Source organism: Rhea pennata, chromosome 2 (genome assembly GCF_028389875.1).
Source record: "Rhea pennata isolate bPtePen1 chromosome 2, bPtePen1.pri, whole genome shotgun sequence".
Lineage (NCBI taxonomy): Eukaryota > Metazoa > Chordata > Aves > Rheiformes > Rheidae > Rhea > Rhea pennata.
In genome coordinates, this window is record NC_084664.1 from 137,509,525 (window position 1) to 137,527,006 (window position 17,482).

A 17,482-nucleotide genomic window follows, 5' to 3' on the forward strand; every position below is an offset into this window, starting at 1 on the left:
GGACATATGCTTCAGTGCAGTTAAAGCTTAAAAGAACAACATATAATAAATGCAAGAGACATACAGCTTTAAATCTCTGTTGGCCATTTCAGTCATCCAGGTTGTACTGAATATTAATTCAATCAAATTGACATTCAAATTCAATTGAATTCAGTTTCACTGAATGTCAGTCCTTCCTTCAGTAATATTCTCTACTTTTCTCTGTTGGCTTTCCAGATACTCCCAAAGTACATATTTTAAGTTACAGTCCTAACTTGGCTGTATTTTTTTTAAAAAAGGTGCAATCTAGTTTAGCATTTATACTGCATTTATAAGTATAGTATCTGAGTGTAATTGGTAAAAACATCTGGGGCTGCAAAGGCAAATGCAACTACTTGGAGTAACTTCTGCACCACCCCCACTCCGGGACCAGCCAAGAGGGCAGTAGAAGTGGGTGAGACTAAGCCCCACAGCACAGATGGAAAGGCAGATTCAATTCAGCCCCGGGGTAGTGCTCCAGCAGCAAACTTAAAAAAAAATATATTGACCATAAACTTAAAGGTCATCTAGATCCTGTCTTCAGAGTGCTTTTTACCCTCCAGATGAGCCATCCCACTGCTGCAGAAGATACAGAGTAGACCACATCTGGCCTGTAAGCATCAATTGACCCCAAGGTCCTTAACGCTTTATCTTTTTTCTCTGATATCCTTTCCACAAGGCAATATATCCTTATTTCATATTCCACTTTGGTTTGGCCTACGAATACTCCATGTAAACAAGGTCGTCTTTACCACCAAGGCCAAAAAGTAGGCCAATTCCCCCAAGAAGATGTAGTTAATTCTCATTTTCTTCACTGCCTGATACTCCTACTATCCCTTTATTCTTCTTAAGAGGATAATTTTAAAGCATAACTACTTCATGTGCAGGATTCTGTTCCCTGTAATAATTACTGTGTTAATGAATTTATTGTTACTACTTCCCCCATTTTCTATTTCTGGTTAAATTATTGTCTGCTTGTTATTGTCTACTGGGACCTCCATAGGGACAGTGTGATCTGGTGGCCTAACCACAGGAACAGAACCGAGGAACTGCAGGGCTTTATTCCAGCTCTGCCAGGGAGCAATGATTAATGTGTGAGCAATGCCACTGAAACCAACCACACTGTTCAAGGGAGCAGCGGAGCAGTTAAATATACATTTAACTGTGGCCTGATCCTTCACTCACTAACGTCAGTGGCAACATTCCTGCTGATATCTATGTGGGATCAAACAACTTTTCAAGTAAGTTTTATAGATAGATAGTTGCCAGCTGGGTAATAACAGCATGTAATGTGTTTCTATTCTTACTTAACTCCTGTAGCAACACTCAGATACTTCCACTGGTAGGCATCAGTATGCAAAATTGTGATGTATCTTCTCCTCAGCTAACATAGCTAATTCATGCTATTTTTGGCATGATTGTCTTGGGCTGAAGAACATTCTGTGGCTTCTTTTTCAATTGCCTTTTGTTTTTCCTGCATACTGGGAGACCAAGATGCTTTCCTATTCTTTCTGAATTAATTTAAATATTATCATAAAATATCTCTTGAATTGTCTTCAGCACCTGCAAAGCATTTGACTTGCCCCTTTAATTTCATAGTATCCTTCATTACCACCCAATAAACCAGTACTTCAGCAACCGAAGACTTGAAATTGAACCATACTTCCTTTTCGAGGGCACCTTTCTGTACACAGATCTTGACAGAAGTAGCAATTCAATAGCCACATTCCTTACAACCTCCTATTTAACAGCATATATCAACACCTCAATGAAAATGCAAATCAGAAGTGGCTGTAAAAGACCACAATGTAATGCAAATGTATTACAGCAAACTATATAAGACAGTGTAATTTGAGGATGCAGTGAGTTAACAGCCCTGCTTATAAAAAAGGACATAGGCTTTCTAGTGACCACACACTACCCAAATCTTTGTCCCATTTCTCAATGTATCAACGTATGTTAGATAATTGTAATTCTTCTCCAGTAATATTGTTGAACTTGAGAGCAAGCATTCACTTGCTCTATCACATCCTCCTGTTGCCCATGACAGTTTCGTAAACTCAAATCCACTGTTTTTTAATATTTTATGTGCTGGAGAATTTTGCACTATAGCTATGCAGATATCTAACATGTCACAGTAGGAATTTATTTAAGTGCTAATTCTCTGGCCCTTTGAATTTGATGATAAAGTTTCCATTCATTTCAACAGAGTCAGGATATCAGGCAAACCGTGAGGCTTGGGATGCTTCGAGAGCAACTGTATTTCAGATAGGTACTGATTTGACGTCCACACCTCACACCTCTCTTCAGCTGTAAGTGTAATTTAAATCTGTTCCACTTCCTGATGCCAGTTCACACTTAGGATGGAGGCCAGACCCTTTACCATCAATAAACAAAATACACAAAAGAAATTCTTTGATAACACTGGGTATGTGATGAGATACGAATTTTGCTCTGCTCTGGGACCACATGCAGCATTAGCTCCCTAGGCCTACCACTGAATCAGAAAACTGCAGTCTGTCCACCACCCCTCTTCCTAAGTATGTTACAGCCTGGATATCAGGGACTAATTGTCTCCTCCTTTAATCAACTGACATTTAAATTTATGGCATCATTCATGGCATTCAAAAAAGGCATCTAAAATCATTCCTATTAATATATTCTATTGAGTTACTCTTCAATTACTTCTAAACTTGACATTCTCACTCACATCCTTTCATATCCAAAGATATACCTAAGGGTCAGTGTATTCATTTCAGTAGTCAAAGACCAAAAGTTTTCACAGGAGTATCATAAATGAATGTCCCAACAAATCAGGTTTTCTATTTTTATTAAAAACATGATTTAGTAGGAAATGTAAAATCACCTCTGTAGCAGGGCATCTTTTTTAACCTATCTGTCATACACAGAAATAATTACAATTGTAATCTCAAGGCTGGACAGCTTATGAAGTGGGCTTAACATCTATCTTTTTCAGATAAAACATTAATTTTTCAGATTAAACTCTAAAAAGAGCATTAAGTCCGTAAGCAATGGAGTGCATGGACCACATCCATTCAAGCACATTGGCAGTACACACACATAATTACACAAAAGCAATTAGAAGATTATAAATTCCAATTTGCATGCAGAGGTGACTTGCAACCAAACAACTGGACTGCATTTTTGTCTTTATAATCTCCATGAAAACACTTGGGAATAGAGTTTCGCCACAATGCCTGTCTCTCTCCCAGTAACCTGGTATGTTGGAAATCTTAGTTGCACAACTAGAAACTCAGATGGACAAAATCTATACAGCACTTCTATCTCTACTTTTTCATTTGAATTGCACATTTTCAGGTGTGGCCTACATGTAAATACTATCAGAAATCACAAATCCATGAAACAAGTAAAAATACATATTTTTTTACATTTCAGTTGAAATAACTTGCCAGCACAAACTAAACAAAGTATTATAATTCAATTAACCTTAAATTAGCAGATGATCCTCTATTGATTTCCATATATTTTAGATTTCTTTAAACCAGTGAATGCTTTTAAACATACACATTATCTCAGCTCAGAAATAAGTTAGGTTTTTCCTAGAGAAATAAAGAAAACAGACCAGAACATTATACAGGATTTCACACGAGATGGATACAATTACTATAACTAATATTCAGGACTAAAAAGACAACTAGTTCTGGACAGAAAAATAATCTTTAAAGGGGATCTAAGCACATTTAGTATAATTCAAGATCTATTCAGTGCTTTAAAAACACTTGTTTTCAGCAACGGAGTTTATTAGCATATCAAAAGATTAAACAAGATGCCCTCTAAAGCCTGCCCTGCAGACTACTGGCAATATTTCATAGTTCACTTCTCTGTCCAAGGCAAGGAAGAGATGAGAGTACTGAAGGACAGCACGCTGTGCCCCAGGGAGGAGCTCCCTGTTTCGGGGGAAGCGGCAGGCTGGACGGCCCCGGAACGGAGCTCAAGGGACGTGCCCGGGACCACATCCAGGCTTCTCCTCAGAAAGGACAGAAAGAGGAAGCAGAACGATGGGGAAGAAACTTAAGGGATTGTTGCACCTCCAAGTATAAATAAGATACATGAAGGCTGAGGACAAACAGCTGCCTCTGAACTTCCAGCCTGAGATGGGGAGGGCGATCAGCGCAGATGCAGATGTTCTCAACACAGATTATGATCTGCACGCACACGTAGCTGTGTGCACACACATTTTGGTTTACTCACGTTGTACAGATAGAGGTATCTAGATACTGCTAAGATCTACCAAAGGTGGAATATGCTCAATTAATAAAAAATCTTAAATTATTTCTGATGAATGCCAGAAAGACTATACACTTATTCTATATGTAAGCACATTTAAACACAACAAATTATATTCCTTATAAAAACAACATTTTTAAAACCAGCTCATGAAGAAACAGTTCTGCCTGAGGTCAGATTTGGTGCTAGGCTTAAGCATATGTACACATACTTCACATGCGTTCTTAATAGTAACTGGAACGTCTTGTTTTTCAGGTTGTCCAAATGTTACTTTCATTACTGTTACTTTTTTTAAAAAAAAATCTATTTTTGCCACTGTAATCTAGAAAATAAACGGTCTTTCTCTTCTTTGTTAAGTTCTGGTCCTGCAACAAATACACGGAAATTGTGCAATAGCTTTACCAGTTGGACTAGCTTTTACGAGCGATGAACTGTGCTAGAACTACAATGTGCAGCGCTAACCACAGCTGTCTACCTACACCGAGGTTCCTCAGGAAAAGGTAAACGGGGTCAGGGCTTTTACCTGTTCAAATCTGCTTTTCTTTATAATTTATGTCGTAATAAAGCATAATTCTGAAGAAGCCCAAGCACTGGCAGGAAGCAGCCTGCGCGCAGACCCCCTCCCTCATTTTTTCTCCTGAACTAAAGCTCAGCCGCTAACTTTATTTCGGAGGTAACGCTTACGTTGAACATCCGAAAAGCCTCCCGCAGCTCACCCGGGTTCCCGACGCAGCCAGCGGCCGCCCCGCGCCGCGCCTCACCTCCGTCCTCCTCCTCCAGGGAGTTCATGCAGGGGAAGTAGACGGCGAGCGCCTCGAAGGAGGCCGAGAGGCTGCTGCGGCTCTGCGAGCGCTGCATGCTGCGCCCGCCGCCCGCCGTCTGCCTGCCCATCTTGGCCGAGCGGCACCCGCCCTTGGCGCGGTACAAGAAGCGCGGCGTCTTGGCGGCGGGCGCGGCGCGGCAGCGCCCCACGGGCCCTGCACAGCTCCGCGGGCGCGGAGGCGGCGCGGCGCCCTCGGCCGCGCTCGGCGGGCTGCGCGCCGCGGAGCTCCGCTCGGCCCCGCTGCCGGCGCCGGGCCGGGCGGGCGCAGCCGTCAGCGGGCGGCGTAAGCCACCGCGGGCGCGGGGCGCTTCGCCCGCGAGGCTGCCCGGCCGCGGCGGGAGCGGGCGCCGGAGGCTCGGGCGCGGAGCGGCGCGGTGCGAGCCGGCACCTGCGGGCAGAGGCTCCGCGCGGGACCCCGCTGCGCGCCGCCCGCCGCCGCCGCGGGGCTGCGGCGCGCCGGGGGCGGGCACAGCGCGCCGTGGGCAGGCTCTGCTCCGCTCCGCTCCGCGGCGGCGGGCAGCCCCTCCCGGCCTTGGCCCTCCGCGGGGCGGCCGCCGGCGAGGGGCGGGGGCGGAGCCGCTCCGCGGCCGCCGCGGGCCGGAGCCGCCGCCGCCTCCCCCGCTGCCGAGCCGCGGGCACCCCCGCGGCGGCGCCTGGCCCGAGCGCGCGGAACCTGCCAGGGCCGCGGCGGAAAGTTGCGCTTCCCCTCGGTTTTATGTCAGCACCGTTACTTCGCCTTACCTTTCCTTCCCGTTTATGCGGTTGAGCAGAACGGGAATACAGTATTTGCATATAGCATTAGGCACACCCATGTCCATAAAGTTAGTAAATAACAGTTTTTTTTCCAGTTTCTTTCAGAAGATGCTAACGCCCCCAGAGCAACGGCAAACGTTATTTAGGGCCTGATTTAACTTTGCACACAGCATGCCAGTCTGAAGCCAGCTGAAAGTCTTCACGGAGAAAGTTTATAGAGTTACACCCCTGGAATGTATTTTCATTGAACTGATTTCTGGAAAAGGGTATTTGTGCCTGGATAATAATAAGAGGTTATAAATAGTCAACACTATTACTCTCATGCTTTGCTAAAGAATACAAACTAATCAAAATTTGAGGGATGGAATCGAATCCATGATCACTCAATCTATTAAAAAAAAAGTGATTCTCTGTATTCTGCAGGCTAATGACTATGCACAGGTCTGTTTTACGTGGCTACAGTTACAACCTAAGTCAAGAAAAATGCAAGAACATGGCTGTTTTAGCCTTTAATTTTCTAAATTCCTAGATTTTAATACCCATTTTCAGCCCAGTAATTGCTTACTCAGGCTTGTAATTTATTCTGAAAAGGAACAAATTTCTATTTATCTCTTAGTGCATTAAAACATGTTCAGCTACTACAACGTACGGAAAATTCAGCATTGAAAAACAAAAAGAGCTGAGGAAGTAACAGCTTCCTCATGTTCCTTAATTGCAATCATGTCTGACAACCATTTTTACATATGCGCGATATTTCAAGGCTATTATAATCCAGTATTCCTAATAGAACATGTCCATGTGACAGCACAGAAACTTCGGAGTTTCACAGAAACACAACTTCACAGAAGACAGCACAGAAACTCCGCAGAAAATTCACACTGAAGTACATTCACGGTGCAGAATGAGCTTCTGTTCACAGCTTACTCTAAAAGGCTAAGTTACTAAACATAAAACAATCAGCTCTGAAATAAATAATGGTCTTACTACTAATAATCAACCTTTACCATACTATTATCACATAATTGGCAAATATATACATATATATATATGTGTGTGTGTGTTCAAGTAATTGTTGAAAGTATTTGTTAAAGATATTTCCTAAAGACTCAGTGAGTATCAAATGTTCTCCCCATAAAAGCTTAAAAGCATAAAACATAGTGAAAAGCAAAATAATGGTTGGCTGGACAATTTACAAGAGATTTGTACAACTTGGACAATTTAAAATATATTTTCAATGAAGAGCAACTGATCTGCCACATTTGTTCAATCTACTTTCACTCATCTTTATAAATACCCTTTCTGGAAGTACTCCTTTTAGAAGACACTATACCTTTCTAGCTATCTAGTAGGACTCTTGCTTTCTTTCCCAAAGAAGACGGTGAGCACTTCGTCTAGCTCCTGCTAAGCTCTGAGCTCAGTAGAAAGTGGAAGTCGCCCTCGAACTGCTGTTACCCCTCAGGTCTGACGTCCTGCCCGGCTGCTGCTCTCCAGCGCAGCGGGTGCAGGGGGCGTCAGCACGTCGCACAGGACGTGGCACTAATCCATCAGGTAATCGGGGATGTGGGAACTCTGCTGAGCCCTGAAGGCCATGCTGTGGGGCCATGGGCCTCCAACTTCCTGGTTATTTCAGAATTTAACCAGAAATAGGAGCAACAGCCATTTAAAATCAACCTTCTTGGTTGCATGCCAATAGCAACTGTATTTTAATCTCAATAATATTTAAGTGGTATTACTATTTGATTATTAGCTCCATCATACTGAGTATATTTAGCAAGATTAAAATCAATTATGTGTTTGCTAATATTACATAGTATGTAAACAAAGCGTTAATATTGTTGATAAAATCAGCTTCTACCCTGAAAGTTACCTTAAATATTCTGGAATCTATATGGCATCAATCCCAAATTATCCCAAATTATCATTATTGCAATACAAGACACCTATTCAGCAAATCTGTGACAAAGCACCAGCTCACAATCTTGTTCAAACTTCCTTAACATGCTTATCTCTTCTGATTTTCTTTCTTTAAAGTAAAGGTTCAAATAGAATAATGAAAATAAAGGCAAAGAATTGAAATAAGATAGTGAGAAACTGTCAATATTCTATATGGGATCTGGGGAGCTGTCACTGGGCAGTAGGTAGCGACTGCATTATACAACCAACCTAACTGATGGTCATCTGTACGCACGCCTTGGTTGCAGAAAGGAGCAGTACTTTCCTGACAGTGACGCCCCCTTCCCCATCCAGTTGTTTTGCTGGATTTTTTTATTTTAACTGCTACTCATTGACTTATCTCACCAGTTGCAAGTCAATAAAATTCCTTTTATAGGAACTGCATCAAAACTCAGATTTCAATGCTAAGTATCAAGACAAAATATGAAACTTCCAGGTATCATATTTCTGTAACATTTTCTAACAGTTTGCTGAAAGCACAGTACATTGTAAGAATCCACGTCAAACAGAATGAGGCTAAACATCAGTTACAAATGTTATGTACTATCCTGAGGCAATTCTACTTGCAGAGTAGGATATATCATCAAATATTTTCATGGCTCATCTACCAACTACCAAACAGAATTACTCAGTAGTTGTACTCCCCGGGAATTACTAAAAAATCATGTAACCTGAATTTGAAGCACTGGGTCTATAGCGCCAACCTGTTTTAACCAACCAATCATGGGATTCCACATTTCATAGATGTATCCTTCTCTTTTTTTATATATATATAGAATACACAACAATTAAGCATAGGAAATAAATAATATTGGAAATTATTTTTTCTCCACCTCTTACCATCTTTAGACCATGACTGGATGTATTTCTTCAGGTATGTTTCAACCAAACACAAATTATTAGACTTTAAACAGGGTTACTTAGGTAAAATAATGATTTGATGAGCCCTTCATGAAAACATACTTTTTTTCTGAAAAGAAAAATATATTTCTTTACTTGCCCTGTGCATATTTTGGAGAGGACTCTCCAGCACAAACACTATGGAAAGCTTCTGAGCACTCCTTTTTTAAAATTATGACCACAAAAAGCATTAGGCAAATGGGACTGTCCAGAAAAGGAGTTACCTGGAGGAGGCTACAGCACCCATCTCTGGAGAAAGCGACAATGCAGCAATACATCGAGCTATGACCAGCAAAGGGAAAAACTGGTAAGATAGGCTGAATTTGCAGGGTTTTTTATGAGTATTATGGTTCTTTTCCCAGTTTCACATCGCAGCAAATGACGAGGCGAACCCTCTCCTCTCATCAGGGAAGCCATGAGCAACACTCGGGTGTTACGAGGTACTTTAGGGGAGACTGACCTCAGGTTTCTCAGACCCTCTCTGCTTGCCTCTTTCTCTACCACCTCTCATGCTCTCCTGTCAATCATCACCCACAGATTTCTTTTGTTTGCTGTATAAAAGATTTCTTTTGATCATGGCTGTCTTCAGAAAAGACAATGCAGCTGCTGAGCTTTCTAAAGATGCTAATTATCTTTAACTCACACTATGCCTATTAACTATTAGGCATAAGATTTTACAAACAGAATTCAAACTCTTCAACCACCTTCCACCCAATGGCTTCAACATATATGAAAAATTGTTGTGCAATGTGTTTGCTACAAGAAGGGCAAATGGCTTCCTACTATAATACATGGGACAGTCCTCCACCTTCCCCATTGAGATGCAATCCAGACCATGTTTCATTTAACTGAGTATTGGCCTCCTCTTATTATATACTTCAGCCTTCACTAAGCAGAGACAGCCAACACACTTCAAGAGAAAAGAAATATTCAATAAATGTCATCGAAGGGCTCAGAAAATGAGTTAACTGAATTATCACCCTCCACACAAATACATGTGGAAAAAATTTGGAAACTCATCTTTTATATAATTTCAGGAAGACAGAAAAAGGAAAACAAATGCCAGTATTAATTGGAGGAAATGTTATTCTCCAAATAAGCTATTCTTCAAAGAATTTCCTGTAGTCTGTCCAGGTTAAGTATCACTGGGATATAAGACTGCAAATATCATTGAAATTAAACCTTTTTAATTTCTGAAAAGCTAAAGCAATACACTGAAAAGATCATTAAAATATCGCCCAGTCAGTGTAAAACATTGTGTATGTAATCTGATTTGAAGAGTGTATGTTGTGAATCACAACACTGCATATTTCTCTTCTCGATTCAGCCTGAGGAAAGCAGTGCCAGGAACACTTTTACAGCAGCACGACAGAACATTCATAAAAGAACATGAGACTTCTGAAGTTCTTATAATATACAGCTACGTCTCGTGCCTGGGTAGTGTACCTGCATCGTGTTTGTTAAATGTGTCTCTGAACTTGGCAAAGGGTCCTGCAATGTCACCTATTCAGTGTCTACACTTTGAATTGCATTGAGAGATTCATCTTTCTTCTCTCTACCTGGCCCAGCAAAATCTGCAGCCAGCCAGTGAAACCCGCTGCCCATCTCCTCTGGTCTGGAGCCTCAGAGGATCCTTCAGGACACGGCTCCCAGTTCACATCTGGCTCCGGCACCACTGACCTGCAGTGGTCTCCTGCTCTCCTTGCTGTTTCATGACACAATGACCTGCATCATCTCAATGCTTGATAATCAGGTATCTGCTTTCTAGACTCTTTTTTTTTAATCAATACATTTTGCATTTTCTGAGTGTTCACTATGAAGCAATTACGTAGAGTTGCTATATAACTCTCTATAGAACGCAGCTGCACTTTTGCTTCTGCTTAACTGGTAACAGTAAATTCTTCCATTCTCCTGATTCTTTTGGCATTTTCTACTGTAAGCTCAACTCCATCCCTGGATGGATACTGTAAGGCCATCCATCTGCAGCATAGGTCTACAGTACAGATTTTTACCAAAATAGCTATGTTGACCAGATACACACAGCTTCCATGACCCACATAACTGTTCTGGAAGAATCCCTTAGTTGTTACTGCAAATGTAGTTATGTCAGCAAAACAGTCTTTTTTATTAAAATTGCTTGTTTTGCATGCCCAAATTAAGACTCATTTGCTGGTACTGAATTTCAGTATTCCTGTAATGGAAAAGTGCTTCTACTTTTCATATCGCTTTAGCTGCCTATGGCAGTGTAACTCTAATGGTAAGTAATTTAGCCTTTGTAGGGATCATCTCAAAGTCCTGATTTACACATTTTCAGAGAGTACAAACAACGCTTTGAAGAGCTGAAAGCAATGCCTTTCATTATGTCCCTCCTGAGCACACTGGCTTCAACATCTGAAAGTGAAATTTAGAAATTTTAACATAAGAAATTGTTTTAAAACACAGAGATGGAAAAGTAGTAACACTTCTCTTTCTGGAAAGGAAGCTCAGTAGGATGCTTTCAGATCTACAGAGATACTAGTTTTAATTTCTTAAATAACATAATAGGATTGCTTTACCTGCAGATGTCATTCCCCCTTTTTTTTTTTTTTTTTATGGCTTCCTTAATGAAAATAGAGATTTGTAAAAAAAAAAAAAATCTTGTTCTTATTTAAATAAAATATCTTTAATTTTCCTCTCTGACGTTTATGATAAAGCCATAAAAAACAGCTAAGGTCATACTCTTTCTAAATAACAGAGGCACTGCCAGCCTGCAGTGGTGCAGTGTAGGGCTAGCTCAAAAGTAGCTTAAAGGTCAGAACTGGAGCATAAAACTCTAATGTAGTCAAGTATTTCTATTTTGATTAAAATAATTTCACACCTTCAGGATCACAAGGCAATCTACAAACCACAAGGTGTTCTAGAAAATGTACAATTTCATAATACTTCATTGGGATGAGAAATAAAGAGCAGGGAAATAAAAACGTCCACGCTCTTTTTAAGGAAGAAGAGTTTTTGAGAAAAAAAACATAGGAAACAATATTAAACTCTACAAAAACACCATTTTTAAAGGCATACATGGGCACTATCCGTTCCCTCCATTTGGATGATAATCCACCCTTTTTGTCTCTGAGAAGGGAAATCCACACAGAATAACTTTCTTTGTAACTCACCAGACCCCACAGTTTAAGAATGAACTGCAGATATTCACATACAGTCCTAAATCTTATTATTTCAGCTGCCTGTCTACTACATTGGAGGTTTTCAACATATCTTAGATGAAGAAAATATAATTGAATTTAGTTTCTCAAACAATGTCTTCTTGAAACATGATTTATTTCCCCCTATAATTCAGTCTTCAGTACAGATATGACAAAAAGTACAGAAATATTGGCACTTCAGAAGCCTGAGGTGCACACTGTACTGCACAATAAATACACACAGTTAATGTACCTGTGCCAACGCAGCAGTCCACTGCTGCTGGTTAAAAAGATATACTGTGGTAAAGAACTTTATGATGTTTTTAAGCTGGTATTTATTTGCTGGATAAAATAACAGATTTTTGCAAACATATGCAATGACAAATGAACACAACAATATGGGAAGTAAAATATATATCTGCTATACACTGCTCCCTGGTCTCTGCACTTAAGCACTTAAATACGCAGTTTGCTGAGGACACTGCTGCTAAAATGCAGGTCTAGTTAGACATAAATTCCCCATATTCAAGGGTTTCATTATCATCAAGCAGTGAAAGCTTTGAGAGTCCAAATGTCAGTATTTTAAAGAGACATTTGTTTCTGAGTCTACAACCTAATTTTGACCCACCTGTAGAAGGTTAATGTAGACTAAATAGGGATGATTCTGCATGCCTCTTCAAGCATCTTTGCCTATTTTAAAGGTCATATCATACAATGAAAAGAACATACATGTTCTGTAGATTTGAGAAATTCCCTCAAAGAATTTAAATTCTATTCAAAGTTGCAATTTAAGGTTAATTCTCTCAGATTTCATGTTATTTAAACAGAAATGCTACCTATTTTGTGTGTACATTTTTGCAATTTCCAAAGACACAATGGCCTTTTACATACCTTTTATATACACAAAGGCCATGAAGGGTATCTGTTCACAAATTCCTATTTAGGGACTGATAATAATACAGAGCTGCAAAATGCCATAGACTATTATTCCATTACTACTAGAACTAGTTAATACAGATTAAGGACCAGATGTGCAGCTGATATAAATTTGGCCCCATGCATGACCTGTGTTGGATCCTGCAAAATGTTGAGCAACTAGATTCTTTAAGTACAGTGGCATGTAGGAAATAAAGTTTACCACTTTATCTAGTGAGGTGCTCCATTATATCTGTGCAAGAGGATCTCAACATATCGTCAAACACAACAAATGCATAAAAACAGTTTAGAAGGATGTCATAAAGGTGTAATAGGCTGCAATTTACAATAAGCTACCATGAAACATTTAAAACATTTTTATATTGTAATTCTCATTATATATACATATATATATTATATATTTTTATTTATTTATATTTTCTTATATAAACATTCTTGTATAAATTATGTGTTCTTTTCAAACATGTTCAATTCCAGGCGAAAATTCTTAGCACAATAAATAGTCAAGGTCAGGAAGAATAGCTGCATTTTCTTTTTCTACCTTAACCTGCTTAGAAATAAAATCAAACTAGTCATCAATGAATATCATTCATTGCAGAATGATATTGCATTTAGTTGCCACACTGAACTAAATGCAGCAAACTGAATGTTAAATGGAGCACAACAGTAACCTTAGCACATTTTCCAGCCAGCTAGCACTGCCAGTGAACTTTTACATTAGGTTACAGAGAATGATTACCTCTCCTGTAACTTAAAAATATCAAACAAATCATGTAATCAGATTGTACATTGCCCAACAGTGAGGACATAGAAAAAGCTTGCAAAGCATAAGCCCTAGGAAAAGTGCTTTGTGCTTGCTAATGTTTCCTTACAAGGCTTTACACATCCCTTTCAAAGTCCACCACGGCTAATGAACTGAGTCAAGCCTGCTGAGAAGACTGAGGCTTTGGTGTGCAAAGATGAGCTGCTTCCAGTGCCATGCTTACAGCAATACACAACTCCTCTCTTGGACATTTACAATTGCTACGCAAATATACCAAGAGAGGCAAAACTCACATAATGCTTTTCAAACTGCAGTTTGCTAAAAACACTAATGGAAAGCCATGAATGATAAGCCCCCAAACTTCAACTGATTCCACAGGAGACTGCGAGTGTGGAAGACACTTAGAAATAGCTTTGCTTCAGCTACCAGAACGGTCCTAGTGCTCTGAAAATGCACACTGAAGGCATAGCTCATACACATGTGCTCATGCTCACAGTTGACATAATCTATAAAAACAACAAACTCCTGCACTGTCTGACTTTCCAAAATTTGATGTACTCCACATTTTCACCATCAAGCCTCTTCTGTTCATGTGCAAAAGTACCTATGAGCATGGATCTGTTAATAATTTTCACGCTTTCTTTTTTTGCATTTTGATCTATTTTCCTAGGATTATGTTATATTTACTGTTTCAAAATGTTGGTCCTTTAGCTTCATCTGGCTGCCTTCTGTTGTCACATCTCGTCAAAGTATGTACAATGATAAAGCTAGAAGACGAGGACAAATTTGGGCCTGAATAAGAAGACACTGTAAAAACTTCTAAGTGGAGTCTTTGAGTCTTTGCTCAAAACAGCCTATAGTCTTAAAGATGAGGCATAGCAGATCAAAACCATGGGCTGCAGAACAGAAAAAAAATGGTATCAAATCTACATCATTCTCAGTAAGTCAAGAGCAACAACTTTTTGCCATCTGAGTAACTGCTATCAATATGCAATATTTCAAATGCAATAACATCCTCATCTTTGCCTAGCTACATATTATGAGACAGTTTATATCGATTTGCATTTCACCAATGTAAATTCAAATTTGCTTACTGAAGTGAGGAGTATGGTTTCTACAATAGAAGGAAAAGTGAAATGTGCACATTTCTTTGATTGTATTTATTTGTTACAAATAAAAAAAAGAACCTAGATGATTCCAGTACATAATGGACTATTTAGAAGTGTAAAATCCAATAACTGCATTCTTTTTCAAGGTCATGGCAGTCCCTATAGCTAGCGGTAAGTGACTCATGTGAGTGAGTCTAAGAGGTGTTTCTCTGGATTAGAGGCTAGAAAAGTCTCTGACTGCAAAAAAACCTAAATGGATCATGCTGTGTGCCATAACGAGTTTACTTAAAAAGCCCCCCCCCCCCCCCCCCCCCCCCCCCCCCCCCCCCCTAGTGGAGCTGGTACCCTGGCCTAGCTTGGATACTAGAAAACACATCAGTGCTGGTTTTGGCCAGGCTAAATAGTTTTGGACTACTGGACCAGTACAGTTAAGGTGCATCAAATTCTTAACAGAGTGCAAGGCAGTGCACTGCAGGTCTTGCTCTGAGGTCTCTGACTCCCCCATGCAGAAGCCCATGGGCCAATTTACAGCTAGATCAAACAGGGAGGTTGCCTCCTACCTCCCAGACCAGACTGAGATGCCTAGCTGAGCTGTGACCGTTCCTTTTTAGTATATACATGTGTGTGTGTGTCCATCCATATACACACATCTGTATTACATTAATGGTTTTATATTCCAGAAAGAATAGGAGTTATGACATGAACTGAATAAAAGCAATCAGGACTACAGCACATCTGTTTGCCGGATCTATAAGGCAAGGTACACCTAATTTAAAATGCTCTTACATGTAAACATGTTTAAATAATAAATATAACTCATTTTTTAATAAAAATACATCTGTTTGTTAGTTCTTTCTCCATAAATTTCATCTGAGCAGTGCGTGTGCTTTTTACAGAGGAGCTGAAAAAGTTTCCCTCAAGCTTGTTTTAGAGGGATCTGTCAGAAACTCCAGTTTCTCAGACCCCTAAAAGTCAAAGCAATAATTCTTTGCTTATTTCTCCCCCTCCCCTGCTCCTTTTGTTACTGAAACAAAATAAAATAGATACACATTTTGTTAATTAAAATTCCTTATTTTTTGCTGTATGAATACTAGCTATTGTTACTTTCTAAAATAATCTTTTGTGGATTTAACAAATGTTGGAGTTTCATCAGCACTCTGCTCCAGAATTCTTGTGTAGAGAGCTCTCAAAACTCAATTAGAACAGAAGCAACCCACTAATGCAAATGAGTTATTTGAAAACAGTTTTCCTACATCTGCCTATTATGCAGTGCATCAAAGATAGTTGACTCTTCATTATTTTACAATGTGGGCTTTACTTAATGTTTCAATATAGTTTAGTTAATAAACCTCTCCTTGTTTTCTCTATATACAATTCTAATTCAATCCTACCATGTTTAATTATCTTAATATCTGCTTGTTCAGTTTGGGAATTTGTTCAGATTCACGGTCATTTAGTATATAAATGAGTTCAACCCTGCACTCATGAAAAGAGAGGGAAAAAGTTCTCTAAGTATAAATGTGATGAATGACCATATGAGAGCATTTTTTCCTCTGAATATTTAGAGAATGATTTAAATTTGAATTTAAACATTATTTTATGCTGTGCAATGTGACATGTAATAGAAAGGTATAGACTCTGTAATTAAACTGTTGATGCCAGTATAAGACTCCTGGCTTTTCTTACATCTGCACAAATATAGAGTCATTCCGTGACCCCCTCTAAATTAACATTACATTTGAGACTTCACAGAAGTGTATCAGCAAAGCCCACAAATCAACTGACATATGCACCTACCTGTTTTAAAATCTTTTATAATTAAGCTAATAACATGGTTAGAACATTGTTCTTCGCAGAAGATAAGTATTATTAAACAGATTAAAGATAATTAGCTTAATAAAATGTTACGCTCTTTAACTGCAGTAATCAAAAACAGCTTTGATACGAGTTACTCAGACTTTTACAAAAAGCCAAATAAAACTTATAATGGTTGAAGTCTTCAGAATGAGGAAAAAAAAAAAAGAGACATTTCTTTAGAGAGCTGAATCTGCTATATTGAATAAATTACACATAAACTTCTGCTTTCTAATATCCAGATGGTCTGATAATTACGACTGCTACTTTCCTTTCCCAAACCAAACATGGGAACAGAGACAAATGCAGAGAAAACATAAGTAAGTAAGAATGGCCAAACCAGGACAAACCAAAGGTTTTCTGCTCTGCTTTGTTATATTCTCTTCCTAATAATTGTAACATCATGTTTTTTTTTTTGGGGGGGGGGGGGGGGAGAGAAGCACAGGACTTGCTGACTGTGGAGTCAAAACAGAGGCACAGTTGAAATGATTTTCAAATGTGAGATGACTTAATAAGAAATAAACATTCACATTTTTGAACAACTTGTAAGCTTTAAATAGGAAACTCTAGGACAGTGTTATAATAAATAAATAAATAACAATAATATAAATAATGTTATAATAAATAAAAATAATTGGAAACACCTTGATTTGGGATTTGATGCAAATTGTGCAATTAATTTTTACATGTGACTAGTAGAAATCACTGAGTATTACTGCCAAACTTGAGCTGGAATGGAAAAAAACCCTCCTTTCCCTCCAGGGTATTCTGGGCTACCCTGAGGAGACCAAACTGAAGGATGACTATAGCCAATTATCCAGTAAAAATATCAGTTCTAGTTACATAAGGGAATCTGTAGGGAAAAAACTCTAATACCTACAGAGTTCCAGTGAGAAAAAGGAAACTCTGTAGATACACGAAGACTCCT

The 17,482-nt window shown here is 39.3% G+C and overlaps 1 protein-coding gene across 41 annotated transcripts in view; it reads right to left on the bottom strand.

The window, feature by feature from the left end:
* RIMS2 (regulating synaptic membrane exocytosis 2) overlaps window positions 1-17,482 on the bottom strand; it is a 459,058-nt gene that overhangs the window by 15,027 nt on the left and 426,549 nt on the right. The window contains exon 1 of one of the 41 annotated variants that reach the window (XM_062568307.1): window positions 5,049-5,178. The exons of 39 other annotated variants lie outside the window; for them this stretch is intronic. In XM_062568307.1, the coding sequence (XP_062424291.1) occupies window positions 5,049-5,178 (130 nt within the window). Of the gene's footprint in view, window positions 1-5,016; window positions 5,179-17,482 lie in introns of those variants that run through there. One more of the 41 variants, XM_062568308.1, reaches the window with a different exon arrangement.